This window comes from Podarcis vaucheri, assembly GCF_965113315.1.
Source record: "Podarcis vaucheri genome assembly, chromosome: 16".
In the NCBI taxonomy this organism is placed as follows: Eukaryota; Metazoa; Chordata; class Lepidosauria; order Squamata; family Lacertidae; genus Podarcis; species Podarcis vaucheri.
The window spans coordinates 19187054-19214227 of NC_138754.1; the positions used below are offsets into that span (position 1 = coordinate 19187054).

Consider the following 27174-nt stretch of genomic DNA (forward strand, 5'->3'; position numbering starts at 1 on the left):
TGGGATCAATGGATTTAATTCGCAAGTTTTGTTTTTTTAATTAAACCAAGCTATTTATAGAATATGTACAAAAAAATTCCAATTCTTTTTTCTTAAAAAAAAGAAATATTTTACACCCAATTCCCCCTTTCCAGCCTCCTAATCTCCCTCTTTTATTTGCATCTTGATACACATACAGACCAAATGATTTGAGAATATCTTTTTAGGTAACCTGGATCTTTAAAATAATAAAAAAGGGAAAGGGAGAACAAAAGAGACTGAGGAACACCCTCTCGTCTGCACAGACCCCTGGAGAAGATTTCCCCCTGTATCTGACCACCTATTCTCACAGAAGTGTGTAGCAGGTGCCCTCGCAGGAAAGGTATCTTCTCTGAAGTTTAAAGACATCTGGCCAAATATCTCCCTTGCAGGAAGAAGAAAAATCATCTCTGTATCGCCAGCATCTTCTTTCAGTACAAGATTGTTTTAGGGGAGGTGGCGGTGGGGAGGGGAGAGAAGTGAGATTCCTTTCAGTGCCACAATCCACATCAATCAGGGAAGAAAAGGCTCCAGTGTTGTTCTACCAGCAATCCCAAAGTTCGTTCTCTGTCTCACCCGGCTTTGAGTGCTAGGAGTTCAATATGCCACGGCTCCCGAGTCTCCTGGGTTGGTGAAAAGCACATCTGCTTTGGCGTTGATGAAGTAGGTGACGACGAATGAAACAATCAGAATAGTGATGCCCACGATAAGCGTGATGATCTGCGGAGAGAATGAGAAGGCAGAACAAACGACTGTTAGAAGAAAGAATGCTGTGGCCAAAGCCCTGGAGCCCAAAAGCAACTCTTGGAATTTATTTATTTTTGGAGGGGGTGGAGCATCTTTGAAATCGGGGGTGCATCTCTTGGGACATGAGGAGAGTAAATCTATTGGGAGGGGACTCACAGAGGGAATTCCACAGGAGAGCAGAATTTTATTCCCCAAAGACTCAGATGTGATTTTTTTTAAAGTGAAGGAGCTAGTCTTCATGGCTTGAAAGGAGGACATGTCTGCTGAAATCTCAGTAGCCAGAGGGGCAGCAGGACAACAGTTCCACCATCAGCAGAATCCAGAATGAATTCTGCACAATTTTCCCTGCTTTTGCCTATTAGCACATTTTTTTTACAGATGGCAGAAATCCAGCTTGCCCTGTCCATTGGCCACCCTAGAGATATGACCTCTGACCTCTGCTGGGCTGCCTTATTCAGAGTCTGCCTTGACCAGCTCTCCAAAGCAGAAGCCTCGCCCAGCAATGCTGCCCCAGATGCTTCCAACTGGAAATCCCAGGGATTGACCCCTACTCCTTCTGCATGCAAAATAGGGGTGGCTACTGCTACCCAGAATTCCAAATTTTGCAGCAAACTGTCTTCCATGTGTTTCTTGGCTCTCACCAGTGGATTAAGGGCTGTCTGTCTTGGCATACGGTTTCTGCCGGAACCTTTAATGCTGAAATCAGGACACAGGCAAAAAGGGTTCAGATGCTGAGAAGATGATCCAACAAGGAGCACACACCTTTGGATCCCGTTAGATGGGAATTTATGTGGGCATCCATCTCTCTTGAGAGCCAATGGATTGCATCTCTGGGGGTGAAGTCACATTGCTGCATTTGCAGTTCTGAAATGACCTCTCTGGGGTGCAAGCCTGGGCAGTGTGTATGGAAGTCTCACTCTTGTAGTTCAAAGGAAAGCAGAGCAATGCATTTGGCATCAGCATGGCTGCAGGAGTTGCTGGAAGGAGGTGTACAAGGTGCTATCTAACCATCTTAGGATTTGTGTAGTGTTAACTACCTTAGTTGCCTCTTCAATAGGCTGCTCCCACCGCCCACCCCATCCTGATTTGACCAGCCGCTCCACGATGCCTCTTTGGGACGCATGACACTTTGGTCCATCCATCCTACTCTAACTGGCAGTTGCTCTTCCCTGCCCGAGAGATCCCTTTAATATGAGAAGTCATAGCCTGACTTTCTGCATATGAAGTGCATGCTCTGCCACCTCCTCTGCACAGATATGGGACCTGGGCTCAAGCCTCATGAGCCCCCAAACTGCTGAGATGTCCAGAGAGGTCTGGGTCCAAGCTCTGCTTTCTGCACCTTCAGCAAAGAACCACTTTGCTTCCAGGCCCTTCAGCTGGGCCCAGAGACTCACCTCAAGCTGCTTGCTGGCCACGAGGAAGATCCGGGCGTGGAGCTCCTTCCAGCGGCTCTCTGTCCACGTGGAGTACTCAGTGGAGCCCCACTGCTGGAGCTCAAATGCCGGGGAGGAAGCCTGGCTGAAGCGGACCGTTGACATGACACAGTACGGCTGTCGGGGGGATGTGGCATTTGGGTACGGGGCACCCTGCACCCAAGAGTAGTCGTACAGCTGTGGAGAGAACACAGGGGCAATGGAAGCAGAGACTCAGGTGCAAGTTCCAGCCAAAGGTGGACTCCTAAAACTGTCAAAGAGTGTTGCTGCGAAGCTGGGGGTCTGGGACTTTCTGAACAAGGTGGGTTTTTGATGTTGTTGGAATGGTCAAAATGGGCTCTCTGTGAAGCCTGATGTCTGGGCTTGTCGCTTACAGGAATTCTTACAAACCTACAGTGGTACCTCGGGTTAAGTACTTAATTCATTCCGGAGGTCCGTTCTTAACCTGAAACTGTTCTTAACCTGAAGCACCACTTTAGCTAATGGGGCCTCCCGCTGCCGCTGCACTGCCGGAACACGATTTCTGTTCTCATCCTGAAGCAAAGTTCTTAACTTGAAGCACTATTCTGGGTTAGCGGAGTCTGTAACCTGAAGCATATGTAACCCGAGGTACCACTGTACTGATTAGGGATGGCCGCACGTGTTTATTGCTATGCGCGTGTTTATTGCTATTATTCCACTTCTCCTCAGTAGGGCCCAAGGTAGATCAACAATACAGTTAACCTGAACCACAAGGGTGAGACACAAATGCAAAAGTAATATAATCAAAAGTGCTGCAGGCAGCAGAGTAATATGTTGCATTTCGAAAAAGAGTGGGATGAGCAAACTCACCTTGGAGTTCTTGTTGAGCTCCTGGCACTGCTCCTTGGTCGCGTTCTCCTGCCGGGTGCCTGTGAGGTTGGCCAAGACGTACTGGACAATGTAGGTGGAGTTCACGGGGTTATTCACAGCGATGTAGTACTGGAGGGGTCCGTTTCCTGGGAGGAAATTGGGGCGAGAGAGGAGGGAAAGGTTTCAAGAGGGGCTGGGCAGGTAGAGGCACCAGGCCCTGAAGTCAGCATTGCCCACCCCAAAGGCCCACCTAGCACAGCATCCTATTCTTGTGGCTGTTGGAAGGGACCACAAGGGTCATCTAGCCCAACCCCTTGCAACTCAGGAATCTTTTGCTCAACGTGGGGCTCAAACCCACAACCGAGATGCATGCTCTACCAACAGAACTATCCAACATGCCTATGGAAAGCCTGCACGTAGGACCTGAGTATGACAGTACTCTCATAACCTGTGATTCCCAAGCGGCTGGTATTCAGATCCTGAGGGCAGGACGCAGTTCTTATGGCTAGCAGCCCCTGATAGCCTCACCCTCCAAGAATACATCTACATCCCTTTTGAGCCCATTGCTAAACCAGCGACACTTTTAACTCCGCATTGTGTGGAAGTACTACTTTATTTTACCCTAAACCTCCCAACATGCAGCTTCATTGGGTGCTGCCGAGTTTTAGTATTACGAGGGAGGAAAAACGTTTCTCTTCACTTCATGTGCAACCCAGACCAACTTTACCCAGAACGGCTTTGAGCTCTGCCTTCATGATCGCCTGGAACCAGGGGTTGTTTGCTTGGATCAGGAAGCCGTACAGCATGCGTGTGACCTGGAAAGAGGGCAAAGCATTGAGTCAGGGCCTCGAGAGCAGAACATTGAGTTGGGGCCACTCAGAAGCAGGCAGAAAAGGCTGGGCTGGTTCACTGGGGGACCTGGGTTCAGCCAGGAAGCTCACCCTGTGGTCATTGGGGACCTGCCCTTTTGCCTAACCAGAACTGGGAGGAGGCTGTCTTACAGGACTCCACATTTGTAGAGGAGAATGGTGAGAGTGAGGAATTTAGTAAGCCCACCCATGAAAAAAGCAAAAGGGATGTTTCCAACCTGTCCCAATGGCTGCAGAGGCAGGCTTGAAAGGCAATGCTTGCCTGATGGACTAACAGCAGGGTGGGGCTGCTCAGAAATTATGGAGATGGGAATCTTTATTGATAGGGGGAGATGTAGGCACCTGACCCCTTCCTTCCTGCCAAACTAACTGAAGGAGCGTCTCCATCCCCATTGTTCAGCCCGGACGCTGAGGTCCAGCACAGAGGGGCTGCAGGCGGTTCCCTCACTGTAAGAAGTGAAGCTACAGGGAACCAGGCAGAGGGCCTTCTCGGTAGTGGCACCTGCCCTGCGGAACACCCTCCCGTCAGATGGCAAGGAGATGAGTAACTATATAACCTTTAGAAGACATGTGAAGATAGCCTTTTAATGTCTAATGTTTTATTATTATTTTTATATACGTTGGAAGCTGCCCATAGTGGCTGGAGCAACTCAGTCAGATGGGCAGGGTACAAATCATCAGCATCATCATCATCATCAGAAATTCCACAAAGCACACATTCCATCCAAATGAGACTCATTTGTGCGTACGGCTTCAATCTGGATGAGGGGAAAGGACCACAACCCCCACCCCCAAAAGAAAAAAGTGATTGTGGTGGTGAAGGTGGCTGGTTCAGGGAGATGAAGCAAGGCAAGTTCTGTTGATGCAACAAGGAGAGGGAAACTCATGCACGCATGCACATGCGCACGCACATAGACAGAAGGGGAAAAGGCCAGATCTCAGGCCTGGTGCCAGGGCCCTGGACCCTTGTCTGCTCGTACCGTTGCCGGATCTGCCCGAACAGTTGAGGTGTTGCCACTTCCTCCTGCAAGTTGGTAGAGTGTGCGGGCAACCACAGTGGCCACATCCGCCAGGGACTGTAGGAAAGGGAAGAAAAGGGGCTCCAGGTTAATGCGAGACTGGCAAGTTTGGCGAGTGCATGGAGCGCAGGCCAGCCACCCTCCTGCCTGTGCGCTGTTGGCATGTCTCTATGACAACCACCGAGAGCTCAAGACAATACGAAGTTACGATGACTCTCTCCTCCCTCCCCCTTCTCAAGTCTTTGGAAGGACAGATGGAAGCCGCTCCCCCCACCCCACCCCCCGCAGCCACGTCACAGCACACTGAACCTTAGCCGTGTCCGTCACATAATTCAGCATTTCCTCTGGGCTCAGTCCCTCCGGGTAGTTCATCTGAATGTTCTCCGATGTGTCATAGATGCTTTGGTAGTAGCTGGAAGAAGAGGAGAAGGCAGGTTGGCGAGGGCACAATGGGGCCCTCGAGAGCAGGCGGTGTCTGGAGCAGGTGCCAGGAGGCTTCTCCTGGGGGAGGAGAGGGGGGGAATCCAGCCTCCTCCTGCCCCCTTCCTCCTCAAAGCATTTAATGAGGCTTTGTAATTAACTTGGCCCTTCTGCAGCTTTGCCTGTTTGATGAGCTCAAGGCCGTTTATTGGCAGGGGCGGGAGGGAGAAGGGAAGTCCACGCAACTCGCACCGGGAACACGCTTCTGAAGAAGTTCCGCCAACCTACTTAAGGATGCCGGCAAACCTTGAGAGGGCGAAGGCCAAAACACAAGGGGTGGGGCAAAAGGAACAGTTCTGACCCATCCCCACTCCCAAAATCGCATGAATTCAAGAGGCCAGACCTGGATGTGGGCAGTCAGCTGCCGACTAGAAGAGGCACAGGGCCACTGGCAGAACGCTCTAGCACAGGGTTTCCCAAACTTGGGCCTGTTTTTGGACTCCCATCATCCTTAGCTAGCAGGAGCAGTGGTCAGGGATGATGGGAATTGTAGTCCAAAAGCAGATGGTGTCCCAAGTTTGGGAAACTCTGTTCTAACAGAAAGGCTGGCGCTTTCTGAGTGGGGCAAAGGAAGCTGGGTAGTTGGTTGTGCTGGAGGGCCATAAATAATATATAAATAATGAGCTTTAGCAGAGGTAAAGAAAAGATGGGAGAAGGAGTCCATGATCTTGGCTTGACTTAGATCCCTAAAGCTGGCAAAAGGAGAAGCAAGAGGCATGCTATGGGTGCTCATGGACACACACACACGCACACACACGCACACACTGCAAAAAATAACCCGCCCACCCCTCTGTATCTCTGCAATTCTAATCTGAAATACAATGACCAGATCTGCTGCCTCCCCAGAAACGGGCTCAGCAACTGAAGCCTTGCAAAAGCACTCCAGGCCACATCATATTGCCTAAGCCCTTGAACCACCTCTCTGCAACCATTCTGCCCATTTTGAAGGAGGCTGTGAGAGAGCGGTTTCTGCTCAGTGAGCAAATTCCCAGCTAGGGGACTACCCGCCTTGTCCCTTCGCCATGGCACCAGGCCCGCTGAACGGCAGGTTCTGGGCATGGGGATGCAGCCAACTTTCCATGGCTTTAAGAGCAAAGTGGATGGATGATTCAGGGAGGGCATCAAGGCAAAGCGAAGGCAAGGAGACAGCAGAAACTGCATGCGGGTTCAACACACAGCTGGGCAGAAGCTGCTGACCAGCCTGCCAGATCCACGACCGATAAAGAGAAGTCCTACTTCATGCAGCACACAGTTAAGCTATGGAACTCCCTGCCACAGGAGGCAGCAATGGCCGCCCACTTGGATGGCATCAACAGAGAATTGGGCAAATTCATGGAGGACAACTAGCCACAATGGCTGTGCTCTGCCTCCACCACTGGAAGCAGCAATGCTTCTGAATACCAGCTACTGGAAGCCACAGGAGGGGAGAGGGCTCTGGTGCTCAGGTCCTGCTTGCAGCTTTCCTACAGGCATCTGGTTGGCCACTGGGAGAACAGGATGCTGGACTAGATGGACAGTTGGCCTGATCCAGCAGGCTCTTCAGGGGTCTCTGGTTAAGGGTTGGGAAAGAACATGGCAACCATACGTTTGGGTGCGCACGGCACAGGCTGAAGGGCCCAGGGTAGAGCCCGGTGCCTGCAACAGCTGGATTTCCCCAGGCCACCGCAAACACACTCCTTCCCATGTTTGTTTTTGTTTTAAAGCAGTCCTTGAAGAACAGATGAGGCCCTCCCTGAACGCTCAATTGCTGTTTGCTAACCTCTGGCTGCCAGCCAGCTGCAGGAAAACATTGCGGTACAAAACTGGATTTCTCGTGGCTGTCAGAACAATTACGCTGCGCCTCTTTAATTACATAGCACACGTCTGCTCCCTCTGCCTCCCCCAAAACACAACTGCTACGCTCTTCCCAGCATCCTCGCCCACCCCCAGCCCTCTCACTCCTCGTGCAAAGGGGTGGCCATAACCCCCTCTACTGGCTACTGTCAGAAAAGGGTTTTGCAAAGACTCTTCTTCAACCTGTTTGGAAGCTGTGCAGCTTCCCAGTAGGTGAGTCTGCTATGCAGAACAGAGCTGACCAACGGGCCAGATCTCGCCCCATTTCCATGCAGCCCTATGGCACAGGATTTTTTTTAAAAAGAAGTCTGCAACTTTCACTAGTAGGGAAAAAGAGGTGTTTCAAGAGAGAGAAAGGGAAGGAGAGACTCTCAGTTTAACATCACATCTCTCTTTTGGATCCTGAACACCATGGCCCAACTCTGCCTGAGAACCTGCTAAATAACTTTAACTTTATTCTGGAGTTCGTCCACCGCTTTATACTGGGTGGGTTATTATTTATTGTATTTATAACTCAAAGGTTCTCACAGCAATGCACAACAGGATATTAGTAGGCTATGAGGGCTGAGCGATATAGCAATATATCGTCCCAAACCGGTTTGATTTCCATCTCACAATATTGGCTTTATAATTATTGATCTGGCAATATATTGTGAATCATTATGCATGTGTGTGTGTGCTATGCAAAAATCGCAATGTAGGGGAAACGGTGAAGCCAGCCAATGCCTCTACATAGCTCCATTCTTATATCAGACATTGTGATATATTTATCGTGATGTTTAACAGGTGATATATTGCGATGCTGAAAAACAGATATCATACGGCCCTATAGGCTACATATCAACATAACATAAAACCAATAACTAATCTGGCTTTAAAAGATCCGTTCAATAGCTCAGTTGTCTCCCAAGGCCTGAAGGGGGGGAGCACATGCCTTCATGTGATGTTAGAAGCCTTGTAACTGGGAGGTGGGGGAAATGAACTGAGGGAGTTGTGACAGAAAAGGCCCTGCTCTTGTGTTGCTGCATCACAAACCAGAGCAGTCAATGGAACTACAAGCCGGGCTTCCCACACTGATCTTAAGGCCCAAGGTTGACAGGGAATGGGAAAGGCGTTTTTTCAAACACTTGGATCACAAGCCCTTTAGGGCTTTATACACTATGGTGAACACCTTACAATGAGTTTGGTAGTGAACAGGCAAGCAGTACTGCTTGTATTAGTGATTAACGTTGGAAACTAGGAAGCTGCTTTATACGGAAACAGACCACTGGTCCACTAGCTCAGTGTTTTTCACCCTGATTGGCAGCTGACACAGACTCTTCAGAGGATATTCGCAGCATTGAGATGCCGCAGGTTCAACCTGCAGCCTTCTGCATGCAGAGCACAGGTATCCACGGAGATGCACCATCCCTTCCCATGGAACAAGATCCCATTCTGCAGCACCAGCCAACAGTCTGGCAGCCACATTCCGCACCAGAGGCAGCCTCAGGACTGTCAGGGCAGTAGAGCACATTGCAAGCATGAGGTTGCCAGAGGATATACTACTGCGGCAAGGCTAAAGTCATGAAAGGTGGCAGCTGGCTAACAAGCCCGAGCTAGAAACAGACACTCATATTCTGTGTGCATGGCAAAATGCCCTTTGGGCTGCCCATGGGCCACTCTTTGGAAAAAGCGAATGGCTTGCAGGAAGAATTAGGAGTCTGTGTGAAGCATCATGACCAGGGCCTCTGGACAGAGGTGTATTCAGGCTCCCTTGCACCCTTGGCAAGCAGCTGTATTGGTGCCCCCCGTCCCTTGTACCCCTGGAAAGATGATGTATTGGTGCCTCTGAAGCTTGGAGAGGCCATGGACTGGAAACTCAGAAAGTTTGCTTTTTGTTGCCTTTTGCGCTCTGTCAGCGATGACTTCGCAGCCATGGGGTTGGGTGTGTTCTGCTTTGCCTCCCTTCCTTCTCTTACACATGGTCCACCTACCTGAACACATGGATGGGCAGGCCAGGCTCCTAGCCACTCCGAACCAGAGTGGAGAGGTGTGATTTTTGCGCGCACACCCCAAGCCTACATCCTTGGTGCTGCCAAGGTACGACCCTGCCTCCGAATTAAGAAATGAAGGTTTCCCAGGCTGCCAAGGGTTTTCAGCAAGGCAGCCTGTGAAGAGAAGTAGGCAGCAGGGGTTTCTGGAGTGCTGGAAACTGAATTGGACGAACAGAATTCTAACTGAAGTGCTGCAAAACTCATTGGGAATGCACCAGGGTGGGAGGAGGAAGAGCTTTAGGAAAGCAGCTCTCGCGCACAGCAACTGCCGCAACTCTCTTTAAGACATTCCCTAGCCAACCCTCCCAACATGAACAGTTTGCAGCCAACGTGAAGGGCAGGGCTCATTGGACCGCTTACCGGTTCCTGAAGGTGGAGCGGTGATCAGCCAGCACCACGCCAGGGATCTGCCTGGCCCGCAGGAATCGCTGGAAGGAGGACGGAGGGAGGGGCTGGGAGGCGCCAATCACTTGCATGGTGATGCTGGTATCCCCACTGCTGTTTTTCAAGGTCTGCACCATGTTCTGAACGCTTTCCTAAAAAGTAAGGAGGAGGCCGGTGACGACATTCCTTTTTGAGACCAGCTTATGGTTATGAAGATGCATTTGTTGCAAACCCCACTTGAGGTGCAGCATTTGCAGGGAAAAGGCTATATAAATAAACCCGACTTAACAACAGCAGCAGCAAAGCAAACACAAGCGGTCTGCTGCAGCTTAGAACTAGAGAACGGCCTCCGCTCACCCAATTTAGCAACTGCAAAACCAGACATGATGCTGGGGGCAGGCTGTAGCCACATCATCCAGTGGTGTTCAGGAACATCACAGAAACTTCCCAAGAACCACACCCACCCACAGAAAGCACTCAAAGTTAAAGGCCTTGTGCTACTCGCCTGCCACTCTCTCAGGAACTGTCATTTATACAGCATGACTGGAGGTCCCGCAGGTCTAAAAGGATGAGTCCCTGCCGCATGGGCTTACAATGCAAACTTTGGACACGGGACACAATTCAGTTCCATTACACAGACTTTGTTTCAGTACGTAGTGAGGACTAAATCTAAGGCTTCAGGGGGGAAAGGGATTACAAGGAAATGGGAGAATTGGCATCATGCAACTGTTCTCAGAGGCATGGGAACAAGGGTGGAGTCTTTTGAAGGCACAGGGGACATCCAGGGTGCCAAGGGTAAAAGGCCAGACAGGGCAAGGCCACAGCGGGCTCAGAAGGCAAGGACCAAGGCGCTTGTGCGGGGTCCAGGCGCAGGCAGGAAGCCAAAAGGAGGGGCGTTGCATGACTGGTGTTTGGAGAGGGGTGAACCAATGGACAGGCATGAGGGGGATGAAGGCAAGACAGAGGAAGGCCAGACAAAAGGAGACGGCTGCAGCTGAGGGGAAAGACAACCAGAGTATGAGGCAGAGCTTTTGCCCTTTGCCCAACATGGCCACACAGACGTCAAGAGCAAAGCAGGCAATGCTTTGGGGATCACTGCGGAAGGCACTCCATCCTGCACAGTCTTAATTGCCCCTCAGCGCCACCTGAGAACCAAAAAAAGAGCATATTGCACCCTTACCTCTGTAGAGTGGTCCTTCTGCGATACAGGATCTGTGTGCATCCACAGATCGAAGTTATCCATCAGAGCAACCTGCAACAGAAGGAGCACCCGTCATCCCACTTGGTGGCAGCAGTATAGTGGTAACTTAGGCTGTCTGGGAAGCAGGCAGAAAGACACCCCACCCCCCAAGAAAGCCTGACCAACAGGAGCTGAAACAGGGCCTAACAGCTGGAAATGCAACTGGCGAGCGTTTGCTGTCTGGGCAGGAAAGGAGAGTTGGGTTTTTTACCCTCCAGAGTGGGAGAAGCAAACGGCCACTCCCAACGGCTTATCTAGCACCAGATGTTTGCAAAGAATTTTGGACTAGAGGCCCTTAAGTGCCACTCTGGACTGAGCAAGAGAAGGCTCTCAGAATCAATGAGCACTTCTTAATTATGCCTTAACTGTTCTGAGCTCCTGGGTTTAAACTCTTGCTTCGCAAATTTAAATACCCATTGGTGCAGCTTGGAAGCTTCTATTTTTTTAAAAAAGGGAGTAGCCTAGTTAAGCCAGCCCTGCTTTAGGTGGTCACTTTGACCTCGAGAACAACATGGCCTTCAGCCCAGTTGCCTCGTCCTTCCGCCTGGACTATTTGCATCCTGCCTTTCCTCTGTGCTGGAACGCAAGGCAGCCGACCTGGGATGTGCATGTCCCCAAGTGACTTCCCTTCACACGTTCCTTGGGACCCCTGCATACCTTTAAATAACCAATGAACAGTTATTTGAGAGATGGAGAGAAACACGGGACCAAATGAAAGAGAGGGAGGGCTGTAGTGAGGGCCAATTCTAACTTTTGTTCCTCTGGGGTTGGGAAGCCAGGAAGAAATGGTTGAAGTTCAATGCCTGCTCCGAGTTTTGGTGGTGTGAGGCAGGAGAGCCTTGGGGAAAGATGCCCCTTGTGGGCCCTCTCTGCCATTTAACCTGTCCAATAGCCCAGAGGAAAAGGAGGAGGTCTGTTTCCGCCCTCTTGCCAATGCTTGCCTGCTTAAGAGAGGGCAGGTGCAGAGGCAGAGATAGCATGGAGGAGAAGGGGGAATGGGGCCAGGGGGCTTCAGGGATTGGCAGTAAGCCCACTGCAGGCAGGTGGACCTGAACTCCAGCCTGCCTAAAGACAGACTGCCCTTGATGTTAGCAAACTATAAATCAGGATGTTTCTGACAGATGTGACACACTGGAAGGCCTTTGGGGTGGGGAAAGTGTAAGGAAGAAATAATTGGTTTTTTGTCTTTGCTGTGTGAGATGCGAGTCTGATGTGAGCCACCCGCTGCCACAATTTGTGTCAGAGCCTTCTCACGTTGCAGACCTCATATTCTCTGGTCCTTTTGTTTTCTTATTTACTTAAATGCATTTATACACTGCTTGACTGTGGAAATGACGACAACCCTCAAAAAGGTAAAACAATAAAATAAAAAAATCCTTCCCTGCTCCGCAAATATAAATAGTTAGTTGGCACCTGTCTGCCTAGAAATGCAGAATCCACACTCTGGAACATGGAAGTGGGTAAACATTGCAGCAAGATGGAGAAGGAAAAGCCACTGAGTTTATAGCAGAGGGAGGGAGAACTGAACTGAACTTCCCTACCTGACTCAGCTCCAGAAAGGAATGGATGTTTTCCAGCTTCACTGGGAAGTGGCCATTCTGCATGTCATAAACCATCCGTGAGCTGCCGATGTAATCAAAGGTCTCCTTGAGAGAGGAAGGCAAATTCAAAAATGGTCACAAAGCAGGCTTTGGCCACCCAGCCTCAGCTGCAAACCATAATGATTGGAAGAAGATGCAGCATTTATTATACAGCACGGGGCATTGCTGCAGCAACCACCTTGCAAATTAGGCTCATCTTTACACGCCCATCTTGCAAGTGGTGGAGAGGGGAGTGGGTTTACCCGAGGCCAACTCTATGCAGATCTGAACTGGAGCTTCTAGGTTCACAGCTCAGTCTCTTAACCACAATTAAGGTACTGTCCTTCCCCCCTCCGAATATGCAGCGCAGCAGGTAACGACACCAACCTACCTTGCGGAATCACTGTAGAGCTTATTGTGCAAAGTATTTTGAACAGCCTAACAGTGCCAGATACTGCATCAAAACTACTGGTTTCCCAACAGCTAATTCTGCAGGCTTTGGAGGGAGGTCCTCATTGCCAATTCTCACCCCCCCTCCCCTCCCACTGCTCCCCCACTGGGTGGGGAGATCATATGGAGACATCACAGGACTTTGGAAGCCACCGCAAAGTTGACAGCGCTGAGCAAATGAGGCCCTTCGATGTTGATGCCTGGAGGGGAACATCAGCTGCTAACCATCGGTTCCCCCTCTCTCCCATCTGCCCCCTCCCCTTCCAAATATCCTCTTGGCTTCACACAGCTGCCAGCTCCCAGAAATTAAAACTGGTTTGCTCCAGAGTGCGCATATATTTTTAATCCTTTCCATGTGACGTTTAATGTTTGGAGGCAGCGGGGCCTCCACATACCCGTTGCTGGGGGACAAAGAGTTGGAGCTGGCCTTCCTGCCGTGCTCTGGCACTTCCTGAGGAGTATCTGGTTGGCTGTTGCTGCTGGTGAGAAGATGCCGGGATAGGTGGACCTTTCCACACCCCCCCCCATGACTGATCCATCAGGGCTAATGTTAAGATTCGAACACGCGTTGATGTTAACACCCAACCTGGTTTCCACCATTCTTGGCCAGCTAAATCCCAGCCAAGGGGAAAATCTCCCCGTCCCCAGACTGAAAGGGGAAAAGGAAGCTACAAAAGTCTACCCAGGAAAGAAGCCTCAACAGAGAGAACCATGTACTTTCATTTCAACTTATTAGCAGCTTCCTGGGGTCTTTTGGTTGCCATTCCAAGATAATTTTATACGGTTGGGGACTGAACCTGACGCTCTCTCTGTGCATAGCAAATGTTCTACCACTGAGTTATGCTCCCCAGCACCACACAGAGGGCTGCCCTCCAATTGGGAGTGGCTTTCCAGAAGCTTTTTAAAGGAAGAGGCCAGGGATTGTTCTTTTGCCAAGATCATTGGTCCATCTAGCTCTCATAATCTCAGCTCTAACTGGTGGAGCTGCCTGGGGCCTCAGGCAACAGTTTCCCCCAGCTTTGCTTCTTCTTTGTCTTCTGTTAGTATGCAGTTTTAAATGCCTTTTTTTAAAAAAAATTTTTAACAAAGTAAGGAAGTATGTATGATACTGAGTTATCAGGTCCTAAAACACTAATAAAGATGCCAACAAAAATTATGTCCAACCAAAAGCACACCAAGCAAGTCATACTCAGAGTAGAGCAACTGAAATTCATGGGTTCGCCAATATCAGTGGGTTTGCTCCAAGTATGACTATCACTGAATGCCATCCTTTGAATTACGTTTCAGATGCATTAAATGTGCTCTATTGAATTTTCTTTTCCTGAGTGTTTCAGCTGCAATGATTTTCACTACAAAAACTTTTACGGAGAAATTTATGCAATGCGTTAAAATTAAGTTGACATACATTTTAGTTCTTGATTACTAAATATCAGTCAAAGCAAACATGCTAGATCAGATCTCAACAGATTAAGAGCATCAGAACATTTTCTGCAAAATCCACATCGCTGGCTAATTCCCTGGAGGGGCTGGGCTTGGGTACATCTGCCTCACTGATCATTCGTTTCTCTGGGGATAATTACATTTATTCCAGGGCTCAATGGCTACGTTTTCCAGCTGAGAATAACAAAGGCCACCAATGTGATTCCTATTCCCAACGCAGAAACTGGGAGCGCTCTTTCAGCCTGAAGTACATCGGAAGCTGCCATACCCTGAGTCTGATTATCCTTGGTCCATCTAGCTCAGTATTGGCTACACTGACTGGCAGCAGCTCTCCCAGTGTTAGAAACTTGGATAAATAAACTAACTGCCAAATGCCATCTTAAACCCAGATTACGGTCACCACAATGGAATGTCTAGGTGTCTTTTTTTACAATGAAATTTGATGATGATGCTGATATTTTTTTTCATTCCTATACTGCTTTTCTATTTTAAAGAATAAAACTCAAGATGGTTTAAAACACATTAAAAACAATCCAGAATTCAAGCTTCATGGAAAATATTTTAGATCCTACTCTAAGTGACATTTTGCTCTCCCCATCTTTATTTACCTACTTAATTTATACAGGTGCCCCATAGCAGAAGTACTCTAGGAAGCCAGTGTATCGGACTAGGACCTGGGAGATGAGGGTTCAGATCCCCACACAGTCATGAAGCTCACTGGGTGACCTTGGGCCAGTCACAGCCTCACAGGGCTGTTGTAAGGTTTAACTGAGGAGTGGGGGGTGAACCATGGACTCCTTGGAGGAAATGGTGGGACATAAACACAGTGAATAAGCTCTTCTGCTTACCTGCTTAAGAAAGCTGGCAGGGCCAGCTAGATGGAAGTCAGTTGCCAACCTGGCATCCAGAGATCTCCACGGGGTCACAACTGGACCCATGCCGGTCGCAAAACACACCTGGGGAATTTCTAACACTGTCTCCAAGGCCAGAGGGGCCTTTAGGAATATAGGAAACAGCCAGGTCCTTGGTCCATCTAGCTCAGTGCTGCCTACACTGACTGGCAGGGGCTCTCCAGGATTTCAGGCAGGAGTGTCTCTCAACCACACCTGGAGATGCCCTCGGGGATTGAACCTGGGACCTTCTGCATGCAAAGCAGACCTTCTATCACTGCCCTTTCCTGCCAAACCTAAGCTGCTGGGGCCTGGACCTGGGCCCTTCTGAAGGGAAGCTCCTTCCTTCCCTTGCCATGAAAAAACAAGACCTGACCTTACCCCCTGGAAGAAAACAAACATGATGTTCTTCGGCAAGGTCTGAACTCCAGGGATCTTGTGGATGGCTTCGGCTGCCGCCAAGAGAGTCACAAAAGATGCCACGGCACTCTCTGCCCCAGGGGCCACATTCCAGAAGAAAGAGTGGCTGTCCATCTGCCAGAAGCAAGAGAGAGAGAATCAGGAAGGTCCAAATATTCACCGTTTCCATTGCCCTGTCTGCATACATCCTTTGGGTCTCCAAGGACAATTTAAAGTGCTGGCTTTAATCTTTAAAGCAGGGGTAGGAAATCTTAGGCAGGAGCCTTGAAACCCGCCACAACAACCCCTCACAGGCCATTGTGTTTAGGGCAGACGGACTCCTTAACTTTTGTGTCTCACCTCCCTCTCCCCTGGTATGTTTATCAGCTCCCAACATATATTTGGCACTTGAAACAGGGGAGTGGAGATGGCTTCCGATAGGATCAGCTAATCAATATATTTGAAAGTCAAACTAAAACATCCACATAGTTGTGAATCTTATTTAACAGCATTAAGGCACATTTCCTCTAAGAACAAACACCACACAGAGTGATGAGGCATCAACAACTATGGAACTGCAAATGCATTTGTGAGAATGGGAAAGTTGAGCCATTGTTCATTTTTTATGCTCTTTGAACAAAAGACATTTGTGACTGACAACAGTTGACCTCTTAAGAGATTTTTCCTGCAGTGTTTTCCTGCAGCTGGATTCAGAGATTCTGAGCTATTTTACTATATTTAATTCAACCTTTCGTTAATTTGATGTCTTACAATCACACACAATCTATTTTTGTGTTAAGCTGGAAATTCCACTAAATAAAAATAAAGGTTATTCCCTGAAAGGCAGCCTAAAAATTCTGTCTATAATGAACAGAAGAACATTTTCATAGAAGGTGACAGTTTTTACATTTTTATGGAAACATCTTTAAAAGGGTCATACTGTGGGTTCCCAAAGTGATGTAGTATTTAGGAAATAATGATAGTTTTCTAATTTTAAACCCAAAGTGACCCGTTTAAATTACTTTAATGGGCGTTATCTGTATACAGACCATGTTTAGCAACAATTTCCAATTTGAAACTTAATTCAGATTTTGCCCAATCTACGCAATAATCCATTTTGCATAACTGCTAGAATTCCATGTAGTTACAACCCAACGTCACATGATAAAATCCTTCTGCTCCCTACCAGTCAGTACTGTGCAACAGCTGTGTTTTGAGAAAGGGGTGGGGGGAAGGAGCCAATTCATAGCTGACACAAGGGGCAGCCAATCAGGGCTGCGTAAATATGGATTCTGCTCTAAGCAAGGAGAGCCCCCTGCCTCCGCATGTGCAACACCTACCCGACTGGAAGCAATGACGACACTGTCCGGGTCCAGCTTCTCGGACTCATTGATGGGCTTCACTGTACTCCACACGTTGTAATCTTTGAGAGGGTCACAGACGACCTCTGGAGCGGAGAGAGAAAGCGACCTCACCAAAGCGCAAGGAACTGGCTGGCTGGTCATTCCTTGGCCTGGGAAGACTGACTGACCCCCACCATGTGCTGCGGCCTGCCTTTGTGGTGTCACCCCTCAAAGCAGCTTTGAAACAACCAATTGAAACTTTGAAATTATATTTGACGTCTAGCTGGGAGAAATGAGATCGAAGTCTTATCCAACTTATGCAGCCAGGATCCCCGCCCCCCTTTTTAAAACACCACCACAATCTGAATCCAGAATTTTCTGCATCAGCCCTCCCCAACCTGGTGCCCTGCAGATGCTTTGAACTCCAACTCCCATCAACCCCAGCCAGCACAGTCACACTGACTGGGGCTGGGGCTGATGGGAGTTGTAGTCCAAAACATCAGCTTGGCCAGTACAGTTCTACATGCAAAATATGCATGGTGTCAGTGAGCTTGTGAACCTGCCTCCCTAGAGCAACAGAAAACAAATCTGCTCCGTCTTCTAAGAGACAGCTTGTCATATATTTGAAGGTGGCTGTATCACATTGCCTCTCAACATTTCTTCCCTAGGCTGAACGTATGCAACTCCTTAACCCTTTCCTCATGGGGCTCGCAGGCCCTTCGCCATTTTTGCCACCCTCCTCAGAGCACCTTTCAGTCTGCTGGTATCTTCTTTCAACCGCACTGCCCAGAATTTCCTGACGCACAGCTTGTAGGTTGTCAGCCTCGTCTTGGGACACTTCCCCCCACACCGGCCCTGTTATCTCACCTGGGTTGAGGCTGAAGGTGCTCTGGATGGCGCTGCGTCGCATGCAGGTGACGGTGCTGGTCACGGCGTGCATGTGGGAGGAGAGCTGCATGGCACACAGCGGGTACTGCGGGTCAGAGCCGTTGGCAGGGAGGTTGTAGGTTTGGTAGCACTAGAGGAGGAAAACAGAGAAGGTGGGACACTTCTTCAGACTCATTTGCATGTGTTCCTTATGGTTCTATTTCATGGTCTCCCTTTGCTCACAGGAGGCTCTTTGCTCCAACACAGTCTTCTGTGGACAGAGGCAGGGAGACATTTCCCCCCTATTTAATGTCCTGCAAAACTCCCATGCCACATCCCATGCTGTTCCAGAGGGCTGCAAGTTAGGTCCGCAAGCTGTGCATATTCCAACAGTTTAAGTTGCCATTCTTCGTTAGTTGGGACCTTGCTCGTTTTCCATTTGGGGGCTAACAAAACACGGGCCACAGTTGTAGCATATAATCTTTTTTGATTTGGGATGGGGGAAGCACAGTGAGTTACTGAAGGAAAAGGGAAATCAAAGGCAAAAGATTGCCTTTCCTTCACTTTATTTCTCTCCATAGGAGAGAAAACTGCTCTGAACATTAATAACACCACCAATTTTATTAGTTGTACCACGCCCATCTTGACTAGGTTGCCCCGCCTCCCCCACAGTACCTTCTTAATGACCTCCGTTTCATTCTCATCTTGAAGGAGGAAGATGGGGAAACCAAAATCCATGTAGGAAAGGCCGCTGCCAAGGGGGTTCCACACAGTCATGTTGCAGTGGGCGTATTCAGGGCCATAGCTGCTGTTGTAGACACCTGAAGGACAAAGTGGGAAGAGTCAAGGCACCACTGAATCAGTCTCGTTCAGAAGGAAATACCCATGGCGCCTCGAAAAGGGCTGTCTAGTAATCAGCCATCTGTATTGTGATGCACCAAGACATTTTCTGGTGGTGATTGTTAAGCCTCTTGCAGCAACAGTCCCAGCTGCCCTAGTGTCTCAAGAAAAATGGGTCCCTGACTGCTCCTAGAATAGGACAGGGTGAGTGAAAACTATCTAGTGACAGAGAATTAGGAGGGGACAGGGGCCGGGTGTCATGCCTATCCCTGACCTGGTACCAGGCATGAAGTCTTTAGAGGGTGACCTGCAGCTCAAGGACCTTGAGGAACTGGCAAAGTCCCCCAGATCCAATGCTGAGGATCCCTTTGAGAGACTTTCTGGGTTGAAGAACCACTAAAATGGTCAGAGGAGGAGGTACAGCTGCCCCCCCCAAGTCCTTGAGAATGCCAGTGCCAAAAGCACACAACCAAGACTGTGAAGGTGACCCACTGTCAGTTGCCCACTCATGAGTAAGCAACCCTGATAATCCTTCACTCCGAGCAGCTGCTTTTAGGGTGTGTTTAGGAGGTCGGAGTATACAAGGTTTCCTTCCTGAGCCTTTCAGCTGCTGGGAACAACACAGGCTTCTGGCTCCTGCTTTCCAATTCTAATATCCCTGCCTTGCTATCTCCTTACATTGTCTGAACGCCCTGTGACACTGACCTTGGGCTGTTGCCAGACTTTGCCTCTGGATAATATCAGGCCCTAGACTGATTCTCTGTGGATTGCCTGGGCTGTGCTGCATCTGCAACCTTGCCCTCATTGGTGATTACTTTGGCAAAAGGCTTAAATCTCCTGTTAACTGGAGGAGACAGCGAACTACAGTGGTACCTCGGGTTAAGAACTTAATTCGTTCCGGAGGTCTGTTCTTAACCTGAAACTGTTCTTAACCTGAAGCACCACTTTAGCTAATGGGGCCTCCCACTGCTGCCGCGCCGCAGGAGCACGATTTCTGTTCTCATCCTGAAGCAAATTTCTTGACGCAATGTAATATTTCTGGGTTAGCAGAATCTGTAACTTGAAGTGTATGTAACCTGAAGCGTATGTAACCTGAAGCGTATTAACCCGAGGTACCACTGTACAGGAAAGAGGAATTGAATATTGGGGCAAGAGGGCAAGAGGAAAAGAGGAAAAACTGGGAGAAAAGACAGGGGGGAAAGTATGCTCAGATGCCATGGAGATGAAGGTGAATGGAATAAGAAGAGAAAAAGAATTGCCTAAGAGGCTGAGCCTTTTAAGCAAGAAATTCTTAGTTCAGAGCTTAGTTCTGCCTTAAGGTAAGCCCTTCCCTTCTCATGCTCATCACACCTACTGTGATGATGCTGATTCGGGATTGCAATAAGTCTACACACTTCCCATCAACCCTAGCATCATGTGGCTGTTCTAACTGAGGACAATGGGACTTTTAGTCCAAAACATCTAGACACCAGGTTGACAAAGGCTGGAAAGCACTATAGAAAGAAAGCACTATAATGACATTAGGTAAAGCTAGTCAAGGTATCTGGCTGGAAATCTAGCCAGCCAAATGCTGCTGTTTTCCCCATCCTGTCCAGTATGAACCTATGTCAGCTCTTCAGAGGACATGCAGCAGGAAGAAGTCCCTTCTCCACAAATTAGTGTAGCCCACAGGCAAGTCTCTCTCCCCACCGCCACCCAGCTCCTTCCTTACCAAAGGCATCGTTGGGGCACCGTAAACCAGGAGAGAATCCTGTGTAGAGACTGGATTTAGAGATGGCTACAGCGAGGCCAGAGATGCGGGAGCTGCCCTTCAGCTGCTGCATTACATCACTGTTGAGAAAAGAAACACAAAAATGATGAACAGACCTCCGGAGGGGGGGGCGGCTGTTTTAGATTTTTAGCTAGTTATCGCCTGCCTTCAGCACTTAAGTAGCCAAGCACAAAAGGGGAGACTTCAAACAAAAACCATGGTATAGCGTGTAACAAATCATAAAAGGAGAGAGAGTTTAGCCACATTCTGTTTCCCCCCTCAACGGGAGAAGCAATTTTAAGTAACTGGAATGCGCAACTTCCTCCTTATCTATTTAATGCTTTGCAGAATGACAGGAAGTCAAGGCTACACTTGGGTGTTAAATGCCATCTGGTCCTGATAAACCATCTTCATTTATTTATTTTTCCTAATGAAAAAGAGTTTAATCATTAACTCTCTCCTTCCCATCACCCATACTGGCATGAATTCTTCAACCACACCACCCTTTTCTGCATTCCCCATTTTCTTTGGCCCAAGGGCCACTCCACATGCATATACATACTCTTGCTTACACACACAGTCCCTTAAGAATCTAAAGAGCGTGTGCTGTGAAAAATTTCTACGCCAAGTCCCTTTTTTCAGCTACTCCCACAAGAAATACCATGTTGCCTATCACAGGATATTCACATGACCACAACTGTCTATGTAGTGCACAGGAACAACACAGGAAGCTGAATTTTACTGAGCCAGTTTCATCTGTCCCTCTGCCTCAGCAGTCTTCCAACCATTTCAGACACACCTTTAAGCCTAATCATGCCTTTGGGGAACCAGTTCTTTCTTTCTTTTTTTGCCATCTATCTATATGGTGGTAGTGCTGCTGTTGCAACTCACGTTAGATCAGGCCGCAATCAGGTATTTGGTCCTGACTAAGCAGACGAAGAGCAATGACGTAGCTCAGCACTGCCTGCCATAACATGCTTTGCCTCCCTAGAGTTTCAAGCAGGAGTCAAGGGATATACACCAGATCTGCACATGCTTGGGACTGAACCTAGGACCCTTCTGCATGCAAAGCAGCTGTTCTACCCCTGAGCTCCAGCCCAGACAGCCCAAAACTCACATTATTAAATGAGATCTGGTACCATGCAAGATCACACACAGACAAACTTAAAAACAAACTCAACGCAATGAGAATTGAGAACAGGAGAAGCTAAGCTGCGAAAAGAAGGGGTTGGAAGCAGATGAGGGAGAGAGAAGATGTGAAACATATTGCATGCAAGACGAATATTTCATTCTCTGCTGACACTGATCTGCTGAGTATCAACGCTGCCACAGACGCAAGAAAAGACGGAAGGCACACATGGGGGAAACACTGCTAAAGCCCCATGTTGGGCAAAAGATTTATGCATTGAAGGAGGCTGAACTAGATGACCCTCATGGTTCCTTCCAGCCCAGGGGCCTCTCTGAGATTTTCTAACAGAAACAAGAGATACAAGCACAATAAATAAGTTAGGCACTTTTTGTGGGGGCAGCAGCAAGGGGGATGGTTCATTACCCGGTGAAAAGATATCCATCTAGCAGCACCATGTAAGGGGCATGTGGCCCATCCTTCAGCACCCAGTTCAGGTCAGATTTCTTCTCCACTACATGGATGACTCCGGTGTCTCCATTCAAGGAGGCTGCCATGAGAAAGGAAGAGGTCCCTGATGCAACATTCTCACCAACCCTTGGGAGTTTCATTTTCTGTTGCTTGGCAATTGCACTGGACTCCCCCCCCCCCCCCCAGCTAGCTTCTAAGCTGTGCTGTAAATAAGACTAAGTACATGAAACTGAAATAACTACCACTTCTTCCCCAGTTTACTCCTGCTTCCCCTTCACCTGCTTGTTCCTCCCATGATGAATTTCAGATTGCAACCCCACCCAGCAGGGGCTGTCCTCTTCAACTCTAAAACACCACACATATACATCAATTACTTATATCTAAAATGCCACCTGCCAACTGACAAATTTGTGGCTGAGTCGATGCGGTCCAGGTGATGTAGCTCCACTTTCTCTCCCAGGCAAAAAATCATTAGAATGGGATACACTCACACTGGCAGCCAACTTGATGAGTAGCGTTCAGGAGGCGGACACACGATGCCGTCTTGTTCAGTGGGATGTAGATTTTCCTCTCAACAGAGTTGCACCAGCCTGCACCTGTGGAGAGAGAGAGAAAAAAAACACAGATGTAAAGATCCCAATCTGGCCTCAACTATCCAGGCCTAACCACAGAGTTGGGAGGGACCTTATAGGCCAGGCATAGGCAAACTTGGCCCTACAGATGTTTTGGGACTACAATTCCCATAATCCCTGACTGCTGGTCCTGTTAGCTAGGGATCATGGGAGTTGTAGTCCCAAAACATCTGGAGGGCCGAGTTTGCCAATGCCTGTTATAGGCCATCTAGTCCCACCTCATACTGATGCCGGAAATCCACTAGTACAGTATCCCTGCTAGGAGGCCATCCAATTGGCAGCCTCTCTGCAGTCCCCACTCAAGGGCTGCTCTCATTTCGTTGACAGCTCACTGAAATGGTGTGGCTCAGGAGTAGCCAACATAGCAATCTCCAAGTGTTCTGGATCAAAACTCCCATCACCACCAAGCACTGGGTGCGGTTGATGGTAGTATTGGCCTGAAGCGTCTGGGGAACGCTATGTTGGCTACCCCTAGGCCATTTTAAGTACTGGCTGCGCCTCACAGTTGAGTGTGTGGCATGGTCTTTACAGCACCAGAGAGACCTGGATTCAAATCCCCACTCAGTCACAAACTACCTTGGGCTAGTGTAATCTTGCCTTGTAAATAAATCCATATAAGAGACTTGCCTGCTAAGACTAATTTCCATGTGGGCTGCAGAGAGAACGAAGCAGCCTCCTCCCAAAGCCAGTATGGAAATGCAGACTGTGGGCCTCATAGCAGGCTAGGGAAAAATCGATGCCGATCAAGCAGACGGACTGAGGGATGGAATAACCCTTCTCCCCTTTGCCTGTTTTATCTCAGCGACTCAGAGCCAGCAGGTAATGAGATGGCATTGTGGAGTCTGGAAGCCCTCTTTCACAACACCCCAATCAGCAACCAACAGATCCTCAAAGCATTGCAAAACATGCCCCATCCCCAATCCAACATGTAATCAGGGATTTTTTTCTGGAAAACTCCAAAATGGAAATTTCTCTTATGCAAATTAGGATAACTTTCATTTTTTAAAAACATCAGGTTGCATTAGAAAATTTTCTGATGCTGAAACGTAAAGAGTAAACTAAGTTAGCATGTTTATTTGCAATCAGTAAACAAAAGTAAAATCTGAATCTGCCGAGCTCCCCTATTTGCAACTAGCACCCATTCATTGCTGCTAATGAACTGATTAAACAATTTTTCCCATCCCATGTCACTGTGCACAAATGAAAAAGTGAAGCAGCAATCACAACCCTAGCCGTGAACATTCTACATGTCATGTGCAAAACAACTAAACCACGATACAATTGCTACATTCACCAAAAGCATGTGACTAATAGTATCTCCATCCCTCAATCCCCATCCATCTTTTGCTCACTCATTTACTACGACAACCTCCTATCCTATTAGGGACACCTGCTAATTTAATAAATTATACTTGTTTAACTTCAGCCCATTATGAAGCCAACTTTCACAGACTTATCTTTGCTTTCACTTCCAAGGCAGAAAGGTTTTCTGCTGCTTCTCAAACTGGTTGAGGCTAGAAAAACCTCAGCTGGATCCCTTCTCCCCCAACACTGCACTTCAGGGTTTCCTTTACAGACATCCAGTATCACTCCTTCCTTCCAGCCATCCTATGTCATAATCTCCCAAAATATGATGCTAAGCACAGAGAAAAGCTGTGAAGCTTTACCACCTCTGTTTACAGATCTTGCTCTTCTATTTTTAACAGCTGCATGATGCAGGTAGAAAATTGAAGCAACTGAATGGTTTTCTATCATTGTCTTCAAAGTCAAGGTAAAAATCCAATCTGGAAGTAATTGAAGCATGGTTGACTGAATGTGAGTCGGTCTTCTTAGAGAAAGGACATAGGCAAAGCTGATAAAAAGGCACTCCTAGCAACTGTCACCATCTGGGCATCCAGGAAAAGTAAGGATGAAGGAGTCTCCTACACTGTATAACCTGCTTTTTCAAGAGGGCGGCATCCCCATCCAGAACAGGTTCAACGATCTCTCCTAGTCCCTCATAGTACTAGTGTCCAGTCTAGATTAAGGTTTGTTAACCTTCATCTACTCTAAAATTAGCTACAGATACCTGTTTATTACTTTCATGACCTCCTTGAAAGTAAATAATAGGAGGACAGCATACTGGTGATTTGACTCAAGATTTTATTTAGATATTAGGAGCTATGCAAGACCACATGGAACTTTGTGGTGTCTGAGAAGTCAAATGTGACTGTGCAAAACAGCAGTCTCCAAGCACCAACTGCTTTAAAAAAGAAAATGAACCACTAAAGAGAAGAAAGACATGTGGCCATCACAGCAGGAAATTATGGTAAATGGAACTGAAAACTACTAAGATATCTTGGAGAATCAAGGGGGCTGCACTTCCCCTGTTTGTCCCCATCTGAAACCCATTTTGAGCCATGGAAGCAATCAAAGTGTACTTTTATGTTGTTGAGGTTAGTCTGATACATAATCTCTTGTATCCTTGTCCAATCTCCAGGGGACTCACTGTTAGTCCCCCATGGCTCAGATCCACCAGGAGCCATGCATTCAATACTGTGGCCTAATTTTATGGAATTCCCTTCTAGTTGAAGTCAGTTTGGCCCCCTCCTTGTTGAACTTCCAGTGCCTACTGAATACTTTATTCCAGTAGGCAATTTGACTGAATTTCCTGATTTTAACCCATTTTAATTTTCAATGCCTTGTGTTTCTATATGTGGTCAATTTTTTTTAATAAACTATTGACATGATCAATATTAGTTGTCCCTGTATTACAGATACCCAACAGGCTTTCACAAACACGCACAATTTTTTTTTTGCTTTTTTAATGGACTTAGTATTCAGTCCATATGCTCAGTGCAGAACTCATATCCACCAACAACCACTTACTTAGTATGGTGGCCCCAATTTTATGGAACTCATTACCAGCTGAGGGCAGGAAGCCATCACTACCAAAGTACCAGCACCCACTGAAGACTTTTTTCCAGCAGGCATTTTAAGTGAATTTTTCTGATTTTTATAATTCTAACTGATTTTAATGTTCACTGTATTGCATTTGTAAATAAATAATAAACTACGAACACGATAATTTTTAGTTGCCCTCATGTTAAGAGTCCCAACTGACTCCAACTAGAAGTCAGGCATTTAGTGTTGGAGGTCCCATGCTCTATAACATTTTTCCAGCAGAGATTCCACAAGTTTTCTATTGACTCTCAGGTATCTCTCAGAGCTCTTTTTATATCATCAAGCCCATGGAGCTGTTTAAACTTTCTTGATGTGCCAGCCATTTTAATAATCATTGTACATTGTTGTTTTTTTGTTTGCTATTTTATGAGTTGCTGGCATAAAACCTCACAAAGCTTGGCAAGCAGCAGAGTCCCTCAGCTAGAGGTTACTGCAAAGCAGGGAGTGAAGAAAATAAAAAACTTGAAGGCATGAAGTCATCAACTTCCATGATATCAGATTGCAGGCTAAAGTCCCTCCCTGGTAGTATAGATGTAAAGTTCTGTACATCTGGGAGTCTGGGGATGAGGATGAGGATGCAGTCGCTGACATCCCCCCTCCCCACAAATTTATGGGAATACTGATCTGGGTTACCAGCTAGACTTCAGTTCTTTTTTTCTTTTTCTTTTTTTTTTTCGTTTCCCCAAAGACAGGGAGCGACTATTGCACCTCCACCACAGAATCATGTACCAACTGGGAGGGGCTTATTCTGCTTGCAACCCCCGTCTTGGAACAAAGCCTACAAGCTGACCTCATGGCCAAAACACCCCCCTTAACGTTTTTCCTAAATTTTAACACACAGACGCACTTCTTTCTTTCTTTCGTTTTTGCAGCGTGTTGCCTAGTGAAGGACGCTGGAGAACTCAAAAGCTCCCCAAGCTTTCGTGACATTTTGGTTGGTCCCAAAGAAGCTTTTACCAAAAATGGTTTAGGACGTGGGGGGGGGGGGGGTTGAGGTTTCCTACCGCTTCACCAGAGACCAAATAACTGCATTTGCTCTTTCACCGCGATTCTAGTGACCAATAGACGACACTTCGCACCTGTGGAACACCCGCCTGTCCGAGAAAAAGAGGCCTTTCCTTTGCTTTCCCTCGGCTTTCAGGCGGCTCCCTCCCCGGCTCCTCTCAGACAAGGTCAGGTTAGGGCTCTGGCGAGCCTCCGCAGAGGCACGAAACGCCCCTTCGAGGGACCCGGGGGTCCCACCGCTTCCGCCACCCAGGTTTCGCGGGGGGGGATGTTGCCTCACCTGCCGCCAAGGCGCACAGAAGGAGCCCCCGGAGGAGCCACCCTTCAGCTTCCCTCATCATCCGCCCGCAGCAGGTCGCCGCTTCCGCCTCCTCGACGGCCGCCATCTTGCCGGCGGCTTCCGCTTCCTTTCCTTCTCGAGGTTCATGGAAGACGCTCTGCCCGCTCCCCCGCCGCGAGCGACCTGAGGGGGGAGACGGTCTAGTCGTATGCCACCTCTATGGTCTAAGGCGGCAGGCGCGCCCTTCCTGTTTTTGTCCTCCTCGGCGACT

General features: G+C 48.2%; 1 protein-coding gene across 1 annotated transcript; it reads right to left on the reverse strand.

The window, feature by feature from the left end:
- On the reverse strand, positions 1–27058 carry NCSTN (nicastrin). The gene is made up of 17 exons (XM_082202893.1): positions 26904–27058; positions 22535–22639; positions 21999–22122; positions 20408–20526; positions 18532–18677; positions 17857–18007; positions 16987–17093; positions 15629–15781; positions 12429–12533; positions 10828–10899; positions 9624–9799; positions 5227–5329; positions 4879–4974; positions 3757–3844; positions 3030–3175; positions 2160–2375; positions 1–738 (listed from the first exon to the last, which is right to left on the reverse strand). The coding sequence occupies exons 1-17, from the start codon at positions 27007–27009 to the stop codon at positions 616–618; spliced, it is 2136 nt and encodes a 711-aa protein (XP_082059019.1). The 5' UTR covers positions 27010–27058; the 3' UTR covers positions 1–615.
- Between the last annotated feature and the right edge of the window lie 116 nt (positions 27059–27174).